Here is a 20,964-nt window from a genome sequence, read left to right on the forward strand (position 1 = left end):
TTCGCTGCGAGTCCACCATCCAGCGTCTGTAAGCTTGATCATCGGTCACATCGGCGAGCTTCCTAGGTCGTACGATGGGTCGGCTTCAGGGGTGATGTCCTCAACATCATCCATGTCTTCGTCAGGGACCGCAGCACGTGGATCAGTGCAAAGGAGCTCGGGGGGAGGAAGAAACCGTATGTTCTCAAACACGCTGAACCTGGTGATCTCGGGGTGAGGCAGTTTGGTGAATAGCTGAGTTCCGGCTTTATCGTAAAAGCTGTAGGTCTCTTCATCTCGCATGATGTGGCACGCCATTAGGTACCTAATGTCGAGGTACTGGACCTCCTTGTTGACGCTGTATTTGGTGAGATCAATGTCGAAATGCTTGAAAAGCGGTGTGAGCAGGCTGCCGCTCCTGTCTTTCTTCTTCGAGCCGTGCATAAGGCACTGTCGCCGCTCGCATATCATGGTGATGAAGTTGAAACCGGGATTCGTCTTAACCCTTTGAATGGGAATTCCGGAACCAGAGGCGCGAATTTCATCCTCAATACCAGTGTACAGGGTTTGCAGCTCCCCGTTGGTGACCTTCGATGTCAGATCCTTGGCGAACAGGAGGTTTGAGATGATCTTCGCGATGACACGAAGCGCGGGGTTCCGAATCTGCGACTGGTAGACCTTCCCTGCTGTGAAGTTCCATTTGCAATGCAGTCCCAAAAGGCGTTAGAGGGAGAGAACTTTTTCGCCACCGCTACCCCCTTTGGTTCAGCGGCCATCTCATAGATTTCATTGAGCTTGTCGAGGGACAAGCGACAGTACTCTCCATCCGCCATGAAAGAGAACGAGCAGTTGGCGTAGGAGGGTGCGTCGGAATCCTCGTAGGTGATCGTGGCCGTGGCGAGCATCTGGCGAACAAGGTCTGGGTAGAGCTCGTGCGTTGTGTAGCACAGAGGAGCAATCCCGATGGCGTGCAGCGTTTCGAATACATCCTCGTCGATCCCAAGATCAGCCAAAGTTTCTGTGTGGCAGAAACGAGTGGGTAGCATGTCAACTCGGAGGAGGGCGTTGTAACGAGCTGCTGTCCCCTTATCCCACCCCTCGCAATTGAAGTCCAGGAGCAATGGGCTGTCGAGATCAATCAGTTCACCCTCTTGCTCGCGGGGCCATGGGTAGGAGGCGGACGTTTGTTGCTGCACTTGCGGGGGTGGCGTGCTGCACGTGGCTCTCGTTCGCTTGGCGGATTGCTTAGTTCTTGCCATCTACAAGGCAAACAAGATCAAGCATTAGTTCTATTATGTCACACAGAAGAAATGGAATCGAGGTATTCCCATCTCTCCTTGTGCGAACTGCAAACCGCTGTTCACTTCAACAAATTTCAACCAAATCAAACTCAAATCGCAATCGTGAAATAGGAGAGTGTTCATATTCTAAATCAACCCTAACAGCACGAGGGGAGATCGATATCAAGTGGTTAAACAAGAATCGATCTATGAAAGCGGTTAGAAATGAACTTGCAAACCGAGTTGGATTGTCGGGCCTCTTACCTGTGGAAACTGGTAAAGTGATCTGCAAAAACAGAGAGAACTCGAGATTCCAAACGAATGAGAAGCAAAACCACTTAAAACGGTTGAGAATCAAAGATTTGGTGGTTTGTTTAGAGAAAATCGCAAGTGGGGGATCAGTGTACGGCGGACTGAAAGGGAAAGTGAAGGGTGAAGCCTTAAATAGGCAAAACCCTAACTGTTCCCGAAATTATTCTCTTTTTTTTTTTTAAATTTTTTTTTTGTTCGGAACACTTACCTGGAACAGTCGATGGGTTGTTCTAACAGAAGAACAGTCCGTTGGTTGTTCTGAGTGAAGAGTCCGATTTTTTTTTTCTGCAAAATAAATTAGAAAAGGAAAAGAACAGACTATGTAGACAATGTATGTACTGACCAGTGGGTTGCCTCCCACCAAGCGCTTGTTTAAAGTCATTAGCTCGACTTGGATCAATTGATCAGGCTGATGGGGGCTCGCTTAGGGGAATTTCTTTCCCTCTGCGATAGTGGAGTCAGCAAGGTAGTGCTTGACGCGCTGTCCATTCACTACAAACTCGTCCCCTTTTCTGTCTAATAACACAACTGCTCTGTAGGGTCGAACTTCCTTAACAGTGAAAGGCCCGGACCATCTAGACTTCAACTTCCCTGGGAATAATCTCAGCCTCGAATTGAAAAGCAAGACCTTATCGTTTGGTTCGAACTGTCTGGCAATGATCCTCTTGTCATGGTAGGCCTTGGTTTTCTCTTTGTAGATTTTGGATCTTTCATAGGCGAGGTGCCTTATCTCCTCCAGTTCATGAATCTGGATCATGCGTCTCTCGGTTGCTGGCTTGATGTCGAAATTCAGTAGCTTGACTGCCCATGCAGCCTTGTATTCAAGCTCGACGGGTAGGTGACATGCTATACCATACACCAGGTGGTAGGGAGCCGTTCCTAGCGGCGTCTTATAGGCTGTTCTGTAGGCCCATAGCGCATCGTCCAGCTTAAGCGACCAGTCCTTTCGCGATGTGTTGACAGTTTTCTGCAGGATGCTTTTGATCTCCCTGTTGGACACCTCAACCTGTCCGCTCGTCTGTGGATGGTAAGCGGTTGCCACCTTGTGGTTCACTCCATTCTTTTTTAAAAGGCCCTGAAATGCCTTGTTGATGAAGTGTGTTCCACCATCGCTGATTACGACCCTAGGCACTCCGAACCTTGGGAATATGATTGAGCTGAACATCTTAGTCGCCACTTTTGCATCGTTCGTAGAGCTTGCCATTGCTTCTACCCACTTAGACACGTAGTCAAAGGCGACAAGGATGTACTCGTTCTTGAAGGACGCAGGGAATGGTCCCATGAAATCGACTCCCCAACAGTCGAATACCTCAACCTCTAGAATGTAATTCTGAGGCATCTCATTCCTCTTGCTGATGTTCCCAAGTCGCTGGCATGCATCGCACCTGGCTACGTAGGCTTGAGCATCCCTGAACATAGTCGGCCACCAGAACCCTGCTTGGAGGACTTTAGAAACCGTTTTGAATGCAGCGAAGTGACCTGCGTATGATGAACCATGGCAGTGGTGCAGAATTCCTGGGATATCTGCCTCTGGAACACACCTTCTGAACAAACCATCCTTGCCTTGTCTGTACAAGAACGGTTCATCCCAAACATAACGCCTCGCCTCTCTCAGGAATTTCCTCTTGTCGTTTCCTGTGAACTTAAGTGGTGGCTTTTCAGCAGCTAGATAGTTAGCAATCTCAGCAAACCATGGGAGGTAAGGATATTGCTTTTGGATCAAGGCGACAGGATGTTTCGAGATGTGAGAACAATCGGACGCCTTCCTCGGAGGTTGTTCCGCGATGCTGGAACAGTCTGACATGGTTCTTAGAGATTGTTCCGCGTAACACAGACCAATCGCGTTGACGTGTTCAACTGGGTGTTCCTCATCAAGAGTTGTGTCGTCCTCAATCTTCATTCTGGACAGATGGTCAGCGACCCCATTCTCGACACCTCTCTTATCTTTTATCTCTAGATCAAATTCTTGGAGAAGAAGAATCCACCTTAACAACCTCGGTTTCGCATCTTTCTTTGTGAGCAGGTACTTAAGAGCAGCATGGTCTGTGTGCACAATCACTTTAGATCCCACTAGGTAGGACCTAAATTTTTCGAAAGCAAAAACAATAGCCAGAAGCTCTTTCTCAGTTGTAGCGTATCTGCACTGAGCTTCATCCATAGTTTTGCTAGCGTAATAGATCACATGAAGTTTCTTGTCCTTACGCTGCCCAAGTACTGCTCCAACTGCAAAATCGCTTGCATCAGTCATGATTTCAAAGGGTAGGTCCCAGTCTGGTGGTTGCACAACAGGTGCACTGACTAGAGCTCCCTTGATGGTGTGGAAAGCAGCTAGACACTCACTGTCGAAATCGAACTTGATCTCCTTACAGAGCAGTCTGGTGAGTGGTCTTGCTATCCTTGAGAAATCCTGGATAAACCGTCGGTAAAACCCAGCGTGACCCAAGAAACTCCTGATGGCCTTCACGTTTGTTGGTGGTTGCAAACTCATCATCACTTCGATCTTTGCCTTATCCACCTCAATTCCTTTCTCGGAGATCTTGTGCCCTAGAACAATCCCGTCTGTGACCATGAAGTGGCATTTCTCCCAGTTGAGTACGAGGTGTTTCTCCTCACATCTTTTAAGAACCCTGCACAAGTTTGACAAACAGACATTAAAGGAGCTTCCATAGACGCTGAAATCGTCCATGAAAACTTCCATAATGTCTTCAATCAGGTCAGTAAAGATCGACATCATGCAGCGCTGGAATGTTGCTGGCGCATTGCACAAGCCGAATGGCATTCTCCTGTAAGCGTACGTTCCGTAGGGGCATGTGAACGTCGTTTTCTCCTGATCGTCTGGATGGATGGGAATCTGAAAGAAACCTGAATAACCATCTAAAAAGCAGTAATATGGGTGGTTAGCCAATCTCTCAAGCATTTGATCAATAAAAGGGAGTGGGAAGTGATCCTTTCTAGTTGCTGCATTTAATTTCTTGAAATCTATGCACATGCGATGTCCTGTCACCGTCCTAGTAGGGATCAATTCATTCTTTTCATTTGTGATAACAGTGATCCCACCTTTCTTAGGTACAACATGAACAGGACTGACCCATTTACTATCAGAAATCGCATAGATCACACCTGCTTCAAGAAGTTTCATTATCTCTTTCTTAACGACATCTTTTAGATTCGGGTTTAACCTCCTCTGATGTTCGACAGAAGTCATTGATTCATCTTCCAAGTGGATTCTATGCATGCATAAATCAGGCGAAATACCAGGGATGTCAGCTAGCGAATATCCTAATGCCTTACGATATTTTCTAAGCTCGCATAAAAGCAATGCAGTTTCCAATTATTCAGCTCAGCATTCACAATGACAGGATATGTGGAATTCGGACCTAAGAAAGCGTACCTGAGCCCTTTGGGAAGGGGTTTTAGCTCAACTTTGGGAGCCTTGAGCTCGCTCCAGGGATCCTCTGGTTGGTCCGGTTTAGGGGTCGCTCCAGATGGAGTGGTCTCGCACCTGTTGATATCCTCCCCCAGACTTAGACTCGCTACCATTCTCCCCATACTCCTTGCGGAGTCAAGCATCTTGGCATATCCATCAGCATCAATGTTCACCATACTCTGCTCGGCTTCAGCACGCACCAGTGCAAGTTCCAGTGGGTCTTCGGTAAGAATCTCCTCGATCATTCCTTCTTGTGGTTGGAGCGGATCAACCCCTTCATTGACCTCAAAGGTTTGTCCATCCAACATCGGCTTCTTTAGCAACTCATCCATTTCGAATTGCATAACTATGTCCCCAAGATTCAGATCAATCTTTCTCTGTCGCACATCAATGATAGCTCCGACAGTACATAAGAATGGTCTTCCCAAGATGAGGGGGTCCTTAGACTCTTCTTCCAATTCCAGAACAACGAAGTCTGCTGGAACAGTGGTGTTCCCTACTTTCACTTGGAGATCCTCTAGAATACCAACAGGAGATTTGACTGATCTGTCTGCGAAAACCAAGGACATCTTAGTTGGTTTGAAGTGCGTGTATCCGAGTCGTAAAGCTACAGAGTAGGGCATGAGATTCACGCTAGACCCAAGATCCACCAAGGAGCAAGCGAAAACTGTCTTCCCAATCTGGATAGAGAGGACAAATTTGCCTGGATCTCCTCGTTTTTTTATTTGCCTGTTCTGAAGCACTGCGCTGCACTCCTTGGAAACTGTCATGTACTCGCTCTCGTCTGATATTTTTCCTGAGATCAACCCCTTCATAAAGCTACGCATGGAGGGCATCATCTGAATCGCATCCATCAGGGGAAGTCGGACGGTTAGATCTTCCAGCATCTTCCTGCATTTTATTTCCTCCTTGTCCTTACGAGTGACCTTCGCTGGAACAGGGTAAGGGACTTTTGGAATGTATTCGCGAGGAGGAACAGCCTCTGGAATCGGGCGCACTGCTTAAGCCGATTGTTCTGAGCGTGGCGAGGCTGTTTCAACTACCGGCTCTGTATTCCCCTCATCTGCTTGGTCGGCTGGTGGTTGCTCTGACTCTTTCTGCTTGCCTTTCTCAGCCGCGGTGAACCTTCTCCTTTCTGGCTCGGAAAGTTGCTTCCCGCTTCTTAGCTGAACCGCATTGCACTCCTTGGGGTTTTTGTCTGTTTTACCAGGTAGAGTACCTTGCTGTCTCTTGACACTCTCGGCAGTCTGAGCTATCTGAATGTCCATCTGTCTCATATGGCTTGCGACATTATCATATTTGGTGCTCAGGTCTCCGAACATATGGTTCATCCTAGTATTGATCTCGGTAGTGACCTGGTTCAGCGCTTTCCCTTGGAGCTGTTGTCCTTGGAGGAGTTGCTGCAGCATGGTTTTAGTTTCATCTTGCGGAACAGCGACAAGGGTGGAGGTAGCGACTTGAGTGTTCTGGTGGTTCTGTATTTGAGGCTGATTGCTCTGTGGTTGGCTTAGAACATATGTTCGGGGTTGATAGTTCTTCTGATATCCCGAATACTGCCCCTGGTTGTTCTGCGCCGGATCAACTTGTTTGTCCTGCTTAGGCCAGAAAAGTTGTGGATTGTTTCTTACGTTAGGGTTTGGGTGATAATTCTTCAGCTGCCACCCTTGTCCATTTACGTAACTCACTTCCTGCTGATCGTCTCCTGCCTGCTCAGCTTCAAACGCCTTGTCCCCCGCACTCTTCTCAGGAGTTGCTTCTTCCATTATGAAGACCTGGCTCTGGTTTCCCTTCAGCAGTTGGTCCACCTTCGCCGCTAAATCGTCTATGCTGTTCACACTTTTGGAGCGATCATGCTCCTTGTTCTTGTTGAGTGAACTGGAAGCCATGTTCTCAATCAGCGCGAATGCACCAGGGGTGGTCTGAGTCATGAAGTCTCCGTTACTAGAGGAATCAAGGGTGTTCCGGTACTCATAGCTCACTCCATCGTAGAACACCTCCAATATGTAATCGTCATCAAACCCGTGGTGTGGACATTCCCTCTGGTACTCTTTATACCTCTCCCAAGCTTCATAAAAGGGTTCATCAGATTTCTGCTTGAAGTTGGAGATTCTATGCCTTAGAGCCGCGGTTTTGGACTTTGTGTAGAAGTGGCTCAGGAATGCTGATCGAACCTTATCCCATGAGGTTAGAGAACCGGTTGGGAGAGATTGCAGCCAACGTGCAGCTTTCCCTTCAAGAGAAAATGGGAACAGCGTGCACTTGACGTAATCCGGTGGCACTCCATTTGAGCGAGAGAAATTGCAGATCCTCTCAAAGGCCTCTATGTGGTCCATTGGTATGTCTGAAGTGAGGCCATGATGTTAAGAGTTTTCAAGGTTCCTAAGACAAATGTTGTAGTATAAAAGATTGTCGAACCAGTTCTGAGGGATATCAAAGCACTGAGAATGCAAGTACTCACTTAATCTAAGTGCAACCAATGATTTAGATGGGTTTTAAAACTATGACTAATTAAAAGGAATAACTAAATGATACTTTCTTGACTAAGGGAAAAGAGAACTCATGGGCATAGGGATTAGACCTTGGGTGATCAAGTATCGAACTAAGGATGGCAAATGATCAATCAAACTATCAACCTTAAGCCTAGACACAATTCTAAGCAAGCTCTATGTCTAGATGAATGCTCATTTGCTAACACATCTCAAACATCAAATGTCTTTGGTTGAATAATATGAAAGCAATCATTACCAACAAGTCTATTAGCTATCTTAGCACCTTTAACAACAAATGTCTTTGGCAAAGTATACTAAAAGCCTAGGAGAGTTGTCTCGGGCATTTCATCGAACACCTTTCGGGTGAGAAATGCCTAAGGATCAACAACTGAGTGGCCAACTCAGAAGATGCATTATGATTACTCTACTAGCAGGGAAATATGAATGATCTACACTAAAACATCCTAGCTCTAACCTAATCACCCTTAATCTCCCTAACCCATGAATTCAAAAGGTGATTACTCACTAATCTCCATGATTCCTCTTAAACCCATATTGGATTTCAGATTAACCATGTAGAGAAATAGATAAGAAATCAACAAGAAGACAAGAACATCACAAATCAAAATCCAAGAGATGAACTTCTCAAGAGAGTTCTTGTGTATTTCTCAATAGATCAAAAGATAAAAGATAATCTGCCTCTGGTGGCTACAAAAGATGTTTAAAACATAGGTTTTAGAAATGTAAAACGTGCATAATGAAATGACCAAAAGGCCCTTAAGTAAAATAGAAATCGAGCAGATAATAGGCGCGGAGCGACCTCGGCATGTCGCTCCGGCAAGTCGCTCCGGCCTTCGGGAGCGACCTCAGTGGGTCGCTCTGAGAGGTCGCTCCAGGCTTCGCTTCATGTCGTCTCGCCATAGAGACGCGAGCGACCTCGGGGTGTCGCTTTGGGAGGTCGCTCCGAGAGGGGTGTGAGATGCGAGCGACTTCGTGGTGTCGCTCCGGGACGTCGCTCCGGGCTCGTTCTCGCGTCTCCGAGTGATGAAACCGCGAGCGACTTCTCCCTGTCGCTCTGGTAAGGTCGCTCCAATAGGGAGGTCAGAGCGACTTGGTGGTGTCGCTTTGGGAGGTCGCTCCGAGAGGGGTGTGAGATGCGAGCGACTTCGTGGTGTCGCTCCGGGAGGTCGCTCCGGGTTCGTTCTCGCGTCTCCGAGTGATGAAACCGCGAGCGACTTCTCCCTGTCGCTCTGGTAAGGTCGCTCCAATAGGGAGGCCAGAGCGACTTGGTGGTGTCGCTCCGGACTGGTCGCTCCATGCCTTGCTCGCCCAATGACCACTCTAAACACTCCTTTTTGAGCTCCAAATGCACCCAAATGTCTCCAGAAACTCCATGTGGTACTCAAATACCTGATAGAGACATATGTATGCAAAATGCAACCTAAACATGTCTAAATCCTAATCTATATGATGAAAATGTTTATAAATGAATGGATAAAACAATGTAAATATGCAAGATATCAACTCCCCCAAACTTGTTCTTTTACTTGTCCACAAGTGAACTTTCTAGAACTCATAGGGAGAGAGGTTGAAGGTGGGAGCACATAGCCAAAAGAAACACAACTAGCACACTCTCTTATTACACTCTAGCTTCTCTAGGCCTATCTTAACTCTTTTTGTTCTTACACTCATCATCAAGCATCCACACATTCAAATCAACCAACTCTCACATTCATTAAGCACAAAACATCAGGTGAATTCTTGCAAATGGTCAGTTGGTCCAAGTCATTTGGTTGGGTAAGGGAAGACTTTTATTCAAGTGATTCAAGAGGTTCAAAACATATGATCTTTAAGGTGGTTTACTCTCAAAACAAGTAGCCTTGACATTGCACATAATATATCTAAGAAAGGGACCAACTCATGCATACAATGCTCAATCTCCATTGTTCTACCCTTTTCCCAAACATACAATTACACAATCATTCCCAAATGTCAAACCCAACTCACATCTCTCACCAAAAGATCCTAAGAACTTTAACTCCTTCTCTTTGAAATCTACAAGGGATTTTTCACAACCTCAAAACATTTCTTAGCTCCTAACAACTTTGCTAGCCCTTTTTTCTTTTTTTTCTTTTTTTTTCTTTTCTCTTTTTTTTTTTCGTTTTTCTTTTTCCCTTTTTTTTTTTAGGCTGGGGGCCAAGACTTTTCAAAACTTGAGCTAGAGGCTTCTATACTGGTCCCAATAAAACAATTCACTTAAGCACAAAGAGTCTATTCTTTTCCTTTTTCATTTCTCCCAAATCATAATCACAACACTCACCCCCACCTATAGCTAGACAATAGAGTGTCCAATCTAGCAAGAATGAAGATCAAGCATTGTCGTTCCCGATACTCTCAACATTATGCACATGTAAGACTTTCCGAAAAAGGCCTCACTCATCAAACAATGAAAGCTTAAAAGGAGGAAAAGGTTTTGGGAGTGGTCTACCACTAGAGTTTGTCAAAAAAGATTGGTATAAAAGATGTGACAACTCAAGTGTGTATAGCCATGACTCAGTACACAAGGGACCATGAGCAAGAAGCATTAAGTTCGTTCAGTTCAAATAAGGTTGTAGTTGGCTTCAAAGACTGAGTTTCAGCAATCAACAAGTTTCAGGAAGAGTTTTCAAGGCTCGAAACATACAAGTCTTTTTGAGAGGTGCAAAAGCTAGTCAAGTGCAACGTAGTGTTCTTTACAAGGCATTCAAAATCATTGCTCCCAATGCAAGTGAATGCAACCTATATGCTCTAGACTCTCCTAGAAATGCAAATGATGCAAACTAAATGATTGATTTTTTTTTTATTGCAAATAGGTATGCCATGCATGACTCAATGAAACAACATCAAAGCAAACATGATCAAATACTTGGTACCTCCCCCAAACTTGAGTTACACAGTCTCTGTGTTGTCAAGTAGAGAGAGAGATACCGAAAAGAAGACTAATATGCAAAAATAAAATGGTATATACAGGGAAGTGTGGTGGGTTACCTTCTATGGGGAATGAGTAGAGGGAGATGCTCCCTCCTGTCTTCAGGTGGTAACTCTTCAAGGTGCTCATCAGCAGGAGTGTCCATCTCTTTAATGTAGAAGGCTTGCCCGAACACAGTTGGTTTCCTCATTTTCCTCTTGATGTCAAAGTGGAGGATGTTCTCTTTACCCAAATGGAGATCAATCGTGCCTTCCTTCACATTAACAATAGCTCCTGCGGTAGATAAGAATGGTCTTCCTAGAATCAATGGGTCTTGAGCCTCCTCACCCATCTCAAGCACCACAAAATCTGTAGGTATCTCATACCTTCCAATCTTCACAGGGAGGTCCTCTAAGATGCCCACAGGGTACTTCACTGAACGATCAGCTAACACTAGAGACAGTCTACACTTCTTGTACTGAGTGAATCCAAGCTTCTTTGCAACAGACAAAGGCATCAAGCTGACACTAGCTCCCAAATCGCAGAGACTTTTCTCAAATACCATAGGTCCAAGAGCACAAGGTAGTGTGAAGCTTCCTGGATCCTCTAACTTCTCGGGAAGATCAAGCCTCTGGATGATGGCACTGCACTCATGGGTAAGAATCATCATGCCTTCCATCTCCTTCTTCTTTGCAGCTACAGTATCTTTCAAGAACTTGCTGTATTGAGGAATCAACATGAAAGCATCGATGATGGGCATTGCAACCTGAGCTTCACTCATTTGCTTCTCAAACAGAGCCTTGTACTTCTCTAGCAGTTGCTTCTTGAATCTACCAGGGAATGGAAGTTTGGGTTCATAGGGAGGAGGAACAAAAGAACTTTCACTTGCTGGAGTAACAACTTCACCATCTTTTACTGTCTTCTTCTCTTCCCCAACCTTTCCTTTACCTTTGGCTTCCACTATCTTTTCCAAGATCTCGTCATTGATCTTCTCATCAACAATCACCATTTCATCATCTATGTTGATGGCAACCCCCTCACTTTGTTTCTCAGCATCCTTGGTGAGAGTTCTCTGAGGTAACTCCTTACCACTCCTGAGAGTGATAGCTTTCATGGTTTCCTTGGGGTTTTGCTCAGATTTTCCAGGTAGAGAACCTTGCTGGCGATTCTGGTGAGTGTTCATGGAAGCAAACTGATTCTCTAAATTCCTGACTGTAGAAGCAAGGTGTGAGAATTTGTTGTTGAGCTCATTGTAGCTCCCATCAATCTTGGTATGAAGGTTCTTCAACTCATAACCAACATGCTTCTCACTTCTAGTCTGAGACTCCAAGATTTGTTTCAGTAAGGTATCAGTGCTGCTCTCTTGAGGAGCAGAGGAACCAGACGAGGGATTTTGCTGAGGCTGATAGCTGCCTTGCTGGTTGTTTCTTGGCGGATAGCCACTCTGCTGGTTGTTGGGATAGGATTTCTGTTGGTAGTTGTTGTACTGAAAATTGGGCTCCTTTTTGTACCAGCTACCATTGTTGTTGATGAAACACAACTCCTCTTGACCTTCAAAACCCTCAACCTCATTGACAGCAAGTGGATCTTCCTGCTTGGAGTTACCAACAAACTTCAGCTGCTCTTGGGTTGCTTTTTCAGCAATGAGTAGGTCGATCTTGTCTTCCAAAGCTTTGATCTCTTTCCTCGTCTGCTTATCATCTGTTCTACTGCCTCTGTCGTGGTCTCCACTGTAGACTGCATCACTCTTTACCATGTTGTCAACCAGCTCTTCTGCATCCTCCTCAGTTCTCCCCAAGAAGAACCCATTGCTAGCTGTATCCAGTCTGGCTCTGTACTTAGGAAGAGCACCACGGTAGAATGTGCTCAGTAAGCTCTCCTTAGAAAAGCCATGGTGTGGGCATTGAGCTTGGTAGCCCTTGAATCTCTCCCAGGCTTCACTGAAGCCTTCCAAGTTCTTCTGTTGAAAGCTGAAAATCTCGTTTCTCAGCTTAGCAGTTCTTGAAGTAGAGAAGAACTTCTCCAAGAATGCTTTCTTGCAGTCATCCCAAGTAGTGATGGAGTCACTGGGTAGAGACTTCTCCCACTGACGTGCCTTATCCCCCAAAGAGAAAGGGAATAGCTTGAGCTTTAAGGCATCTTCGGACACACCATTGGTTTTTGACAACCCACAGTAGCTGTCGAACCTGTCCAAGTGATCAAATGGGTCTTCTAGTGCCAAGCCATGATACTTGTTGTTCTCGATCACATTGAGGAGTCCTGACTTGATCTCAAAGTTGTTGGCTGCCACAGCGGGTGCTCGGATTCCCAATCTATGACCATGAATGTTGGGACGGTCGTAAGTGCCAATGGGTCGAGCTGCTCGTTGTTGGTTAGCTGGAGCATTGTTATTAGCGCCATTTACGCCTGCATCATGCTGATGTATGTCTCCCATATCAGTGTGCAATCTCTGCAATTGAGCCTGTTGCTCTTCTTCTCTTCTCTTTCTAGCACACTCTCTCTCTAAAGCTCTGATATCTGCAACTCTTGGAACTAGGTTTGATGGACCCCTGCTCCTCAAGTGCATACACCTGTAGATTAAAGGGAGGTGAAGAAGAATCAGTAACAAAAGAAAATAAAAATGACTTAGTCTCAAGTAAGTGACTAAATCTCAATGTTGAAATCTACTCAGAATTTAGCAACGGCGCCAATTTGATGTTAAGAGTTTTCAAGGCTCCTAAGACAAATGTTGTAGTATAAAAGATTGTCGAACCAGTTCTGAGGGATATCAAAGCACTGAGAATGCAAGTACTCACTTAATCTAAGTGCAACCAATGATTTAGATGGGTTTTAAAACTATGACTAATTAAAAGGAATAACTAAATGATACTTTCTTGACTAAGGGAAAAGAGAACTCATGGGCATAGGGATTAGACCTTGGGTGATCAAGTATCGAACTAAGGATGGCAAATGATCAATCAAACTATCAACCTTAAGCCTAGACACAATTCTAAGCAAGCTCTATGTCTAGATGAATGCTCATTTGCTAACACATCTCAAACATCAAATGTCTTTGGTTGAATAATATGAAAGCAATCATTACCAACAACTCTATTAGCTATCTTAGCACCTTTAACAACAAATGTATTTGGCAAAGTATACTAAAAGCCTAGGAGAGTTGTCTCGGGCATTTCATCGAACACCTTTCGGGTGAGAAATGCCTAAGGATCAACAACTGAGTGGCCAACTCAGAAGATGCATTATGATTACTCTACTAGCAGGGAAATATGAATGATCTACACTAAAACATCCTAGCTCTAACCTAATCACCCTTAATCTCCCTAACCCATGAATTCAAAAGGTGATTACTCACTAATCTCCATGATTCCTCTTAAACCCATATTGGATTTCAGATTAACCATGTAGAGAAATAGATAAGAAATCAACAAGAACACAAGAACATCACAAATCAAAATCCAAGAGATGAACTTCTCAAGAGAGTTCTTGTGTATTTCTCAATAGATCAAAAGATAAAAGATAATCTGCCTCTGGTGGCTACAAAAGATGTTTAAAACATAGGTTTTAGAAATGTAAAACGTGCATAATGAAATGACCAAAAGGCCCTTAAGTAAAATAGAAATCGAGCAGATAATAGGCGCGGAGCGACCTCGGCATGTCGCTCCGGCAAGTCGCTCCGGCCTTCGGGAGCGACCTCAGTGGGTCGCTCTGAGAGGTCGCTCCAGGCTTCGCTTCGTGTCGTCTCGCCATAGAGACGCGAGCGACCTCGGGGTGTCGCTTTGGGAGGTCGCTCCGAGAGGGGTGTGAGATGCGAGCGACTTCGTGGTGTCGCTCCGGGAGGTCGCTCCGGGCTCGTTCTCGCGTCTCCGAGTGATGAAACCGCGAGCGACTTCTCCCTGTCGCTCTGGTAAGGTCGCTCCAATAGGGAGGTCAGAGCGACTTGGTGGTGTCGCTTTGGGAGGTCGCTCCGAGAGGGGTGTGAGATGCGAGCGACTTCGTGGTGTCGCTCCGGGAGGTCGCTCCGGGTTCGTTCTCGCGTCTCCGAGTGATGAAACCGCGAGCGACTTCTCCCTGTCGCTCGGGTAAGGTCGCTCCAATAGGGAGGTCAGAGCGACTTGGTGGTGTCGCTCCGGACTGGTCGCTCCATGCCTTGCTCGCCCAATGACCACTCTAAACACTCCTTTTTGAGCTCCAAATGCACCCAAATGTCTCCAGAAACTCCATGTGGTACTCAAATACCTGATAGAGACATATGTATGCAAAATGCAACCTAAACATGTCTAAATCCTAATCTATATGATGAAAATGTTTATGAATGAATGGATAAAACAATGTAAATATGCAAGATATCAGGCCACTGAATGTGCTCTTCTGTACCAGACCAATCAGTGCAGGTTTGATCTAATAATCCTGTCGAGTACAGGGTGGAGGTTGATGGGGGAGCGGTTAGTAGCAAAATTCCTCGGAAGGTTTCGCTCCCCAATAAGAGCACCACGCTCCTCTCGCGCAGCGTTCTCGGCTGCTTGCTCTTGTGCAGCTTGTTGCTGATTCTGGATGGTTTGCTGCACCTGCTGCATCTGCTGTTGCTGATTCTGCATTTGTTGTTGAATGAGTGCCAATGCAGCAGTGAGGTCATCCATATTGCCATGATTACCCATGTTGGTGTCGGTTGTTCTTGGCTGTTGACGGTTCTGTCTTTCTAATCTTGCGAGTTCTTCGTTAGTCAGGTGATGTAGTGGTCCTTGTGCGTTGCTCCGAGTATGTCTACTGGTCATGCACTTGGATCATCTGTTTCAACAAAGAAGTAAAGCAAGTTAGATATCTCAGACTAAATATTAAACTGAAAAATAAAGGTAAAACCTTAGTCCCCGTCGCAACGGCGCCAAAACTTGATACACTAAAAATGAATCCTTGCTACTGTCAAGTTAACAGTGGTAATTGTAATATTTGAGATTCAATCCAGAGGACCAGTTTACTCTTTACTCTTATGAGTTCAATGTCAAGCTGAGAAACAAGTGGGTTTTGAGAATTAATTGCGACAAAAGTAACAAGAATGCCTAGGTAATTTGAATTCAATTTAAATGAAGCTGGCTTAGGGTCAATAATCGGATGTTACTTGCAGAACTGAACAACTATTCAAGTGCGATGAAATGCGATCTAGAACTCAGATCACTCAGCTGGAACAACTCACTATCGTGATCTTATTCCCTATGCGAGTCGGTCTTGAATCCTAAGCTCTCGCTTGGAACAAGACGCGAAAGCAAGCTTTAGATGCGAGATCTGATTAGTTCACTTAATACCCTAATATCTACTCTCACTGATTAGAGATACTAAGCTCATTCAATATAGGTCGACTTATCTCCTAACGGTTAGCTAGAGGATTAAATCATAGATCCAACATTAAGTGATCAGTTCAATGCAGGCAGTAAGATCAATATGAATGAAGATAGTTGAGATCACTTATTTGTGTTCAGTTCATGCGGCTAACACCCTACAACCCTAAGCAAGCTTTGCCTACTACTCAATCATAAAGCAGGATGACACAAGCAAGATTCCTGAATAATACTGCATATAAAATAAGTAAAAAGACAAAGGGTTCAGGGTAATCTTCTCGTGAGAATGAGAGATGGAGCCTTCTCCCTTACAAGTTGCGTAAAATCCAAAGAGTAATCTAGGTTTCTTGTAAAACTCGTGTGTCCTTTAAGAAAACGATAGCCTCCCCTTTTATAGGGAGGCGCTGGTGATAGGAGAATAAGAGAAAGAGAAAGTCGAAACTAGGGCAAACTCCAGAATAGGAAGTTTCCTTAATGAGCGGGAGCAGTCTAATGCTTGATCTCTTCGGGAGCAACCCTTGGGTTGTTCTAAATGACTGTTCCACGTTGAATCCTTCGAAACAGCATCAGACTTCCTGAAACTCTCTCCTTTACTCTTTCACCTGTTCCCAACCTAGAATGATGTAAATTAAACACGAATTAGGACTGAAAATGAGCTCAAAGTGCACATGTATTGGTATTAAAAACACCACATATCAATATGTTCAATAAATATATCAATGGCATTCTAATGTAAATAAATGGTAAAATTAAAGGAGGATTCGGTTTCAGGGATTTGGAGAAATTTAATCAGGCGTTACTTGGAAAACAAGTATGGCGTATAATGCAGTATCCAGAATGTCTAATGGCTAGAATTTTGCGAGCACGTTATTTCTCTGATGGAAATATACTTACGGCGGTGCAAAAAAAGAAGGCCTCCTATGCTTGGAAATCTATTCTCTACGGAAAAGAGTTGATTGTCAAAGGGCTGAGATATATGATCGGAGATGGTAAGACTATTAATACGTGGACAGATCCTTGGATCTCTGACCACTTACCTCGACCACCGAGACAGAGAGAAGGAATGCTGAGAGATGGGAAACTACATCAGTTCTTCAATGAAGCTAGAGATGGGTGGAATGAACAGAAGCTACGAGAAGAAATGGTCGATGAGGATGTGGACAAAATATTAAGAATCAAGATGTCCAGCTCTGCAACTATAGATATGCTTGGCTGGCACTATACAGAACATGGCCTCTACACAGTAAAGTCTGGATACTGGTTGAGTACTCATCTACCAATGGAGGAGGGGTTTCAACCAACTTTCGGTAATACTGACCTCAAAAGAAGAATTTGGAAGACTAGAATGCCATCAAAACTTCACCATTTCTTATGGAAAACATTATCTCGGAGTCTAGCTACTGGAAGCAATCTAAAGAGACGACATATTACTACTGATGATCTGTGCCGACGGTGTTGCCAAGAACCAGAAACGGAGAAACATCTTTTGTTTGATTGTTCGTATGCCCAAGCAGTATGGCGGGATTCAGGGATAGATAATAGAATACTTATTGATCCTTTAGCTTCACTGGAAGAGAAAATTGAAGCGTGCCTACAATGTAGTCTACACACAAGATTGGCACATCTACAAAATCTCCCGTTCTGGATTATGTGGAGATTATGGAAAAACCGAAACATTCTTATTTTTCAAAGGAAACATATAGATTGGAGATGGGTGTTGAATCAAGCAAGAAGAGATGCTCAGGAGTGGAAAGATAACAGTTCGGAGAGTATGCAGAGAAGAGAACAAGTACACCATGGAAGGAATTGTTGGAAACGACCAAGAAGAGGTTGGCTAAAATGCAATGTGGATAGCTCGTTTATTAATTCACAGACGCCATGCAAGGCTGGGTGGATAATATGAGATGAAGATGGATATTATAAAGGAGCTGCACAAGGATTGGGAAAAAGAGTTAATAACCCTTTTTGAAAGCGAGGTACAGGGGATAATAATGGCTATGCAACATGTTTGGAGTAAAGGATATCGAAAGGTAATATTTGAGAGTGACTGTAAAAAAGTTATAGACACACTCAATCGGCGATGTCTACATTTTGATGGTCACAATTGGATAAGGGATGTCTTATGGTGGAAGCAAAAATTTCATGAAGTGGAGTTTGTATGGATAAACAGAGAGAGTAACAGAGTAGCAGATAAGATGGCGAAGCAACAAATTCCTTATGATCAATCTTTCTTTTTTCATTATTATGTACCTTCATCTATTACTTTGGAGCTCCATAATGATTATGTAAACTCTTAAAGATTAATAAGAAAGACGTTACAAAAAAAAATGATAAAATTAAAGGATATTTTTATTTTGTACTTCTGTTTTTTAATAATATATAGATAGTTAAAAATTCATTAAGACACACCTAAAAATCACTTAAGGGTTTTACCAATAAACATGTTCTTAGAGACTAGAAACAGACAGCAAGGCTTGAAAATCTTACCAGCTACCTCAAACTCAGACGGAGCTAAAAGAGGCGAAGTTCTTTTTTCTACCATTAATTTAATTCTTGCCTTGTTTTAATATGTTTATATACTTAAATGTTGATTTGAAATAACATTTGTTTTCGAAACCTGCCGGCAACTTAGACGTGTTTCTACCATTAATTTAATTCTTGCCTTGTTTTAACAACTGCTATAGCCTCCGAGTGCGCTCGTTCTGGATCAGATCTGAAATTCGAAACCTTCCGGCAACTCAGACGTGTCGCTGCCGTCTCCGCTCTCCTGCCTCGCCGTCTCGCCCAGTTGGTCTCCGCTATTGGTTTGTTTTTAAAGCTTCTCCTCTCAGTCTCTGAGTGAAAGATGATTAATTATGAGGCAAATCATCGAGGACATCTATTTCCTTAGTTCGAAAGACAACAACCTTGGTGGTTTCTGGTTTTAGCTTGGTAACTCCTTCTTGCTACCGATGTTGTTCACTTAGGTCTTGAGAATGTCACCTGCTTCAAGGAGGAGCTTTCATCTACCCTGAGCCGTCTGCTTTCAAGGAGTATTTACACTTCTTTTGTTCGTCAATTCCATCCTCCTAAGCTCCGGTTCTATCTTATGTGTGTCTTGAAGTCGTTGTTGTACCCATTTTGTCAAGTAGCCGGATAGGAGGCCAAAACGACCATATGCGCTTGACCGTAGACAATGCTTCATTTTAAACGGCGTCGAAGTCACATCTACATGTTAGAAAACTCCGAGAAGGCTTGAGCTTTGTTGGCCAGCGTCCTTCTCCAACGGAGAACCGGGATGTGAGCCAGCTGTCGCCGTCGATACGACGATACCTGCTTGGAGCCACTTCAGTGAGACCTGGCTAATCATCTCTTATGGCTTCACTCTTATTGTCTTTAGTTGCTCCATTAATATGAGAAGTGCTTGGGAAAAAGCGATTAAATTATTAGTATTTTGTTCTAGTTTGGTATTATGTCTAACCTTCCATTGTTCGGTTAAGATTGAACATGTTCACTTTAGAGTTTAAGGATTTTTAAAAAACATTTGCACTTCTAAGCTTTCAGAGGATTACATTAACATTTAACCAAACTTTCATTCTTTGCAATGACATTTACAATTTATCAAACAAAAAAAAACAAAAGTTCATTTGCGAATCTCCTTTAACAAGTTAAGAACTTGCAATGTTTTTAGCAATCACAATATTTTTTCTTTGAATAACACACTATATTAGATTATATTGTTCTCAATATATCGTTTTCAAATAACACTATATCATTTTCTTTTTCAGTTTAATAGATAGATCAAAGTTATAGAAAAGTATGTGTTAACCTAGTTGTTTAATTTGTTTCTAACGAATTGCTTGAATATGGGAAGAGACACGATATATAGTTAAAAATGGAGTGTCCTTTTTGGTTTTTTTTTTACCACATACATTAAAATAAACCAATCATTCTTCCTTTTGTCCTTTTTATCTTTGGAATATCTCTTTTCACTTTCAACCGTCCATGACACGCAGAGAGACATACATTCATATATGTAAATCATATGATAGGAACTTAAAAATAAAAAAAAGACCCATATGAGATGATGATGATGATGATGATGGCGATTGTGACAAATAATCGTATTTTGTAAGAATATAAAAATACTAGATGTTTTGTGACCTTTGAAATTTTGAGAGATTTGTCTATATATAATATAATACACAGATACACACACACATATGTATATATATACATATATATATATATAAGTATTAGATAGGTTTGGCAAAAATAATTAATGAATAAGATTTAGTTAAAAGATAATGAAATTATCGATTTTAAGTGTTTGTATTATCATTTAAGCATTAACTGCTTATTAAGAAGATGAATTCTAATAGAATTTTAAATATCAAATTAAGTATAAATTTATTTTGAAAATAAATTTAAAATATAGACTATTTTATTAAATTTAGTATTTTGTATCAGCACACCAAACATGAATTATACATTTTCATTTAATAATATAACTAAATTGACGTTGTTGATTAGTTCAAGTTTTTTAAATAAATATATTATACTATTTTATACTTTCATTTTATTTTTACAACCCTGAATATTAGAAATATAGTTTATTTAATAATATAAGTAAGTTTTATTATTTATTTAATAGTTAATATTTATACCTAAATTAAATATTTTATTTTATTTTTAATTATATGATGTAAATATTATATTATATACTTCATTCGTTTCATATTAATTTTTATTATATAATAAGGTTTTATTATAAATAAGTATTGTTTTATAAATTTAATGTAAAATTGATTAATTTTATATGTTATAATTATTTATATTTTTTCGTTAAAATATGATTAGGTATATTGATAATGATGTTATATATTATTTAGAAAATATATAAAATCAAATATTTTTTAAATCTGTGTGACACAAATCTGTTCTGCATTTTTAGTGTTATAGTTACACTATGTAATCTGTTTTAGAAAACTTTTTAGATCCATGTTATTTTATTATTCACATATGTTAGCGAGAGAGGAGCTGTTGAAAGTTGTCTCACGCACCATCCACTGTCGTTTTGTTGCAAATGGATTGGGTCCACCGACCTCTGTAGTTCTCATACTTTCTTTTTATCTAAAATTTGATTTACATATTCAGAAAAAAAAATTTATCGGTTTCTCTGTATAGGTGTTAGTGTATACAGTCGACACCCATTATTTCT

At 42.5% G+C, this 20,964-nt stretch overlaps 3 protein-coding genes and 2 non-coding genes across 5 annotated transcripts; 2 read left to right on the forward strand and 3 right to left on the reverse strand.

The window, feature by feature from the left end:
* Window positions 1-45: 45 nt before the first annotated feature.
* LOC117127703 lies at window positions 46-2,004 on the reverse strand. Its single transcript, XM_033278330.1, has 3 exons — window positions 1,524-2,004; window positions 658-1,238; window positions 46-484 (listed from the first exon to the last, which is right to left on the reverse strand). Exons 2-3 carry the CDS (start codon window positions 1,236-1,238, stop codon window positions 46-48), a joined length of 1,020 nt encoding a protein of 339 aa, XP_033134221.1. The 5' UTR covers window positions 1,524-2,004.
* Window positions 1,996-4,896, reverse strand: LOC117127704. Its single transcript, XM_033278331.1, has one exon. The coding sequence runs from the start codon at window positions 4,804-4,806 to the stop codon at window positions 1,996-1,998; it is 2,811 nt and encodes a 936-aa protein (XP_033134222.1). The 5' UTR covers window positions 4,807-4,896.
* A 1,103-nt stretch (window positions 4,897-5,999) lies between these two features.
* LOC117127705 lies at window positions 6,000-7,331 on the reverse strand. The gene has a single exon (XM_033278332.1). It carries the CDS (start codon window positions 7,329-7,331, stop codon window positions 6,000-6,002), a length of 1,332 nt encoding a protein of 443 aa, XP_033134223.1.
* On the forward strand, window positions 7,015-7,121 carry LOC117128655. Its single transcript, XR_004452050.1, has one exon. It is a non-coding gene; the product is annotated as a small nucleolar RNA R71 (small nucleolar RNA).
* A 4,989-nt stretch (window positions 7,332-12,320) lies between the features above and the next one.
* LOC117128635 lies at window positions 12,321-12,427 on the forward strand. Its single transcript, XR_004452029.1, has one exon. It is a non-coding gene; the product is annotated as a small nucleolar RNA R71 (small nucleolar RNA).
* Window positions 12,428-20,964: the final 8,537 nt, after the last annotated feature.

The sequence above is a fragment of the Brassica rapa genome, chromosome A09 (genome assembly GCF_000309985.2).
Source record: "Brassica rapa cultivar Chiifu-401-42 chromosome A09, CAAS_Brap_v3.01, whole genome shotgun sequence".
NCBI classification, from domain to species: domain Eukaryota; kingdom Viridiplantae; phylum Streptophyta; class Magnoliopsida; order Brassicales; family Brassicaceae; genus Brassica; species Brassica rapa.

Bases quoted from the DNA above. Each gene is read 5' to 3' on its own strand.
- LOC117127703 (XM_033278330.1), bottom strand. From the start codon at position 1,238: ATGGCAAGAACTAAGCAATCCGCCAAGCGAACGAGAGCCACGTGCAGC. The intron at 485-657 runs GTCTACCAGTCG...TCCCATTCAAAG, and splicing joins GGAACTTCACAGCAGGGAAG to GGTTAAGACGAATCCCGGTT.
- LOC117127704 (XM_033278331.1), bottom strand. From the start codon at position 4,806: ATGCATAGAATCCACTTGGAAGATGAATCAATGACTTCTGTCGAACAT.
- LOC117127705 (XM_033278332.1), bottom strand. From the start codon at position 7,331: ATGGACCACATAGAGGCCTTTGAGAGGATCTGCAATTTCTCTCGCTCA.